The sequence below is a fragment of the Hippocampus comes genome, unplaced genomic scaffold, assembly GCF_001891065.2.
Source record: "Hippocampus comes isolate QL1 unplaced genomic scaffold, H_comes_QL1_v1.1 scaffold746, whole genome shotgun sequence".
Classification (NCBI taxonomy): Eukaryota; Metazoa; Chordata; class Actinopteri; order Syngnathiformes; family Syngnathidae; genus Hippocampus; species Hippocampus comes.
The window spans coordinates 4,397-9,196 of record NW_017805636.1 but is presented as its reverse complement, the minus strand read 5'-3'; the positions used below and the strand labels follow the sequence as shown (position 1 = coordinate 9,196).

The 4,800-nt window shown below is 46.4% G+C and overlaps 1 protein-coding gene across 1 annotated transcript in view; it reads left to right on the top strand.

The window, feature by feature from the left end:
* LOC109522863 (uncharacterized) overlaps window positions 1-2,574 on the top strand; it is a 5,906-nt gene extending 3,332 nt beyond the window's left edge. Inside the window, exon 4 of the mRNA XM_019881695.1 lies at window positions 2,164-2,574. Within this exon, the coding sequence (XP_019737254.1) occupies window positions 2,164-2,574 (411 nt within the window). The remainder of the gene's footprint in view (window positions 1-2,163) is intronic.
* The last annotated feature ends 2,226 nt before the right edge of the window (window positions 2,575-4,800 follow it).

The window sequence follows — 4,800 nt, the reverse complement described above, 5'->3', positions numbered from 1 at the left end:
GATGGTTTCAGGCAAGATGGGAGTTTTCAGTATTACCCAAAGGTTTGACGTTTTATATTCCATTTAAAATTTTGAGATTGATGTTTGTAAGAATTTGTCAATGTGAATAAAATGTGTTCCAAATCATTCTCACAGTTTTTTTTAAAACACAAGGCACCACCTGCTGACGAAAGTGAGGAGTGACAATTACGTAGTCATCATTTACAGGCAGGTGAAAATTCAATTGGGATGATGTACAATTATGCAGGAATACTCTTCAGCATCCACGTTGGTTAAGTATTTGTGGATAAAGTCAGCAACCAAGAAAGAATGTTTATTTACACCAATAAAGCTTTGACAAACAAACATTTTATATTGTAGATCAAATATGTTGTCCTTATACAGGAAGAAAAACAGCAGATAAAAATGCTTTTAATTATGATGGCTATACATTATTCGTCATCAAAAGTGTTTCAAAGTGAAGTGATAAAAGAAATGACAATGGTCAAATTCAGGCTTCAATAAATGTTACTTCTCACACCAGTTGAGGAGCCATAATATAGTTTGGCCCAAACACCAAGCAAATCATAGATGGCTGTAATTTATACAGTGATACCTCAGTTTACGAATGCTTCCGCTTCCGAACTTTTCGCCTCACAAACATTAAATTCGCGAGCATATAGTCTCGGTGGACGAACTAGTTTTCGGCGGACGAACACACCACGCGATCGAGCAGTGCCACGGTGGCGGCCACTAGAAGCTGACACACGCTCAACGGCAGCGGCCACTAGAAGCTGACGCACTCTCAACGGCGTCTCATTTCGTCACCTCCTTTCTTCGAGTGAGGACGTGATTTGTTTGAGTGACATTTTGGACCATATAGAGTGCACGTTTGCGATTATGGGACCGAAAAAGACCCCACCACAAGTTTGTGTTAAGCCGAAGAAGACGAAAATTACGATCGAGCAGAAGAAGGACATAATCGAAAAACACGAACGAGGTGTGCGTTTGCGTGACTTAGCATCACAGTACCACTACGCTAAGTCTACCATTGCTTCCATCCTGAAGAACAAGGGAGCTATTAACGGTGCGTGTGTGGCTAGGGGTGTTTCTGTGTTGTCTAAGCAACGGTCTCAGGCAATAGAAGAGGTTGAAAAACTTCTGTTAATTTGGATAAATGAAAAGCAGCTAGCAGGGGACGGTGTGAGTGAGGGTATTATCACCGAGAAAGCACGGCAACTTCACTCGGATATCATCAAGAGGCACCCTGGAAGTTCGTCATCCATTAACCCATTAAATACCATCACAAAGGAAAATAAAATGACTTTATTATACAGTACAGTGTACAGTGTTTCTTTAATTACAATACAATTGCACATTCATTATACATAAAATAAGGTATATTTTTGTGCAGTTTTAAGGCTTATTTAGTAGAAAATTATTTTTTATGTGGACCTAGGAACGGATTATTCTCATTTTAATGGTTTCTTATGGGAAATAAATGTTCGGAATAAGAACTTTTCGCCTTACACACACTTTCTCGGAACCAATTATGTTCGTAAACTGAGGTATCACTGTACACACAAACCAGGCACGCCACAATTTCCAAGGGCCTTCAAGAAAAAACAGGTGGTTAAATCCAAGCTTCCTGTAATGTGGAAGTCCAACACCAAAGCTTGGGTTACTCGTCTCCTGTTTATGGACTGGATGCATAATGTTTTCGCTCCTTCAGTGAGGAAATATCTCGAGGAGAAAGGACTCCCTGTCAAGTGTCTTCTTCTCATTGACAATGCCCCAGCGCATCCACCAAGTTTGGAGGAGGAACTTCAAGGTGATCTTGAATTCATCAAGGTCAAATTCCTCCCTCCCAACACAACTCCCCTCCTGCAGCCCATGGACCAGCAAGTGATCGCAAGCTTTAAGAAGCTTTACACTAAGGCTTTATTTACTCGGTGCTTTCACGTGACCAATGACACCAACCTATCCCTTCGGGATTATTGGAAGGACCATTTCAATGTGTATCATTGTGTTCAACTGATAGAAAAGGCTTGGCATGATGTTACCTTTCGAACCTTGAAAGCAGCATGGAAGAAGTTGTGGCCCGCATGCATCCTTGAGAGGGACTTTGAAGGATTTGATCCTCAAGACTCTGTTGTTGTGAACGACATTGTTTCCATGGGACAGAGCATGGGACTCCAAGTGGATGCAGATGATGTCGAGGAGCTTGTTGCTGGCCATGATGAGGTCCTCAACACAGATGATTTGATTCGCCTTCAAGAGGACAAGCAGAAGGAAGCCATTCAGGAGTTGTCATCTGAGGACGAGGAGGAGGAGATGGCTGCAGCATCAAGTGAGAGCATGAAGACCATGTTGGCTAAGTGGAGTGATGTGCAGGCTTTTATCGAACAGTACCATCCAGAAAAGACTGTGGTGATGAGAATCATCAACTTGATGAACGGCAATGTGATGCCTCATTTTCGTAAGACCTTACAAGTCAGAAAGAAACAGGTGTCAATTAAGAGGTTTTTCATCAGCAAAAAGGATCAAGAGTCTCCTAAGAAGCAAAGAAGAGAAGCCACACCGGAGGTTGAGTGACCTACAGTCCCTATGGAAGGTGACTCTCCTTCCAAACAGTCACTCCCTCCCTGCCTCCCTCCTCCCACTCCATTCCATCAACCCATCAAATAACATCACAAAGGAAAATAAAATGACTTTATTATACAGTACAGTGTACAGTATTTCTTTAATTACAATACAATTGCACATTTATTGTACATAAAATAAGGTATATTTTTGTGCAGTTTTAAGGTTTATTTAGTAGAAAATTATTTTTTATGTGGACCTAGGAACGGATTATTCTCATTTTAATGGTTTCTTATGGGAAATAAATGTTCGGAATAAGAACTTTTCGCCTTACACACACTTTCTGGGAACCAATTATGTTCGTAAACTGAGGTATCACTGTATTTACATTTGTATATAAAATAATATAAATACCATTCTAATATGATTGGTGTTCAAAAGGAAAACTACTTTCACCAACAGTTACATGTCTCTGAACCCTGAAAACATAATCCTTCTAATTTAAAGAGGAGCGGTGAGGGCCTCTCTTGTCACGTTGCGTACAAGGCAGGAAAAAAGAACTGCTTCGTATGCAACAGAGCGAACGAGAATAAGTGGATCCCCGAAGTAGCAGACACTGACAAGGCCTTCGTCTCAAAAATAATATTTCTTACAAACGAAAACACCGTCTAATGGAAAACAGAAAACGCTGGTCAAAAACGAGAACCAGGAAATAATGTAACGTGAAAAAACAAAGCGCTTGCAAAAAATGGCAAGGAAAAAGATAAGACAATTTTCTAGATCAAATATGCGTTTTTAAATAATCCCAATGGGATGTGTAGCGAACAACAATTGAATGTGAATAAGGTTTACGAGCATGGGCAATCACAGTGGCACGGCATGCAATACTCCGGCAATGAATCGGAAGCCGGAGTGCTTAGATAAAGCAGGTGTAATCATTAACAAATAGGCAGCAGGTGTGCAGGCAGCAGAATGAACGCCTGCCACCTGCTGCCAAATACGGAACATGACAGTACCCCCCCCTCAACGGACGCCTCCCGGCGGCCTACCCGGTTTAGACGGGTGAGAAGCGTGGAAATCCCGTAGAAGGGACTGATCCAAGATCCAGGAGCGGGGGACCAATTGCCGCTCCTCCGGCCCATAGCTCTCCCAGTCGACCAGATAGTGGAACCCCTTACCCCTGCGCCGAGAGTCCGCACAGTGTACACAGGGTCACCATCGATGATCCGCGGAGGAGGAGGCGGGGCGGGAGAAGGAGCCAAGGAACTGGTCGCCACCGGCTTGATCAGGGAGACGTGGAACACGGGGTGAACCTTCATGGTGGCTGGCAACCAGAGCTTGACTGCGACGGGGCTGACGATGGAGTCCAGCAGTCGACCAGATAGTGGAACCCCTTACCCCTGCGCCGAGAGTCCGCACAGTGTACACAGGGTCACCATCGATGATCCGCGGAGGAGGAGGCGGGGCGGGAGAAGGAGCCAAGGAACTGGTCGCCACCGGCTTGATCAGGGAGACGTGGAACACGGGGTGAACCTTCTATAGGTCGGTGCAGGGCGTCGACGACGGTCCGCGATCTGCCGGTTTCTGGATGCCGTGCGGGATAATGCGGCCCTGGTCTCCTTCCACACGCGATGGGCCCGCTTGAGGTGGCACTGCACCGAAGGAACCTCCACCTCACCCTCCTGTGACGGGAACAGTGGCGGTTGATACCCGTAGGCCGTCATAAAAGGAGACCGCCCAGTGGCAGAAGAGACGAGGGTGTTGTGTGCGTACTCCACCCAAGGTAAGTGGTCGGCCCAGGACGAGGGACGGTGGAGACACACACAACGAAGGGCCGCACCCAGATCGTGGTTAGCGCCCTCCGCCTGCCCATTAGACTGCGGGTGGTATCCCGACGTCAAACTCGCCGTGGCCCCCAGGGACCGGCAGAACCGCTTCCACACCCTGAATACGAACTGGGGCCCCCGGTCGGATACAATGTCCAGAGGAATGCCATGGAGACGGAAAACATGCTTGACGAGGAGGTTGGCAGTCTCCAAAGCCGATGGCAACTTGGACAGCGGAATGAAGTGGGCTGATTTAGAGAAACGGTCCACAATGGTGAGAATGACGGACCGCCCACGGGATGGAGGAAGACCTGTGACAAAGTCCAGGGAGATGTGGGACCAGGGTCGAGGAGGAATGGGCAGCGGCTGGGGCAAACCGGCCGGAGGGCGAAGTGAGGCCATGCCCCAGGCG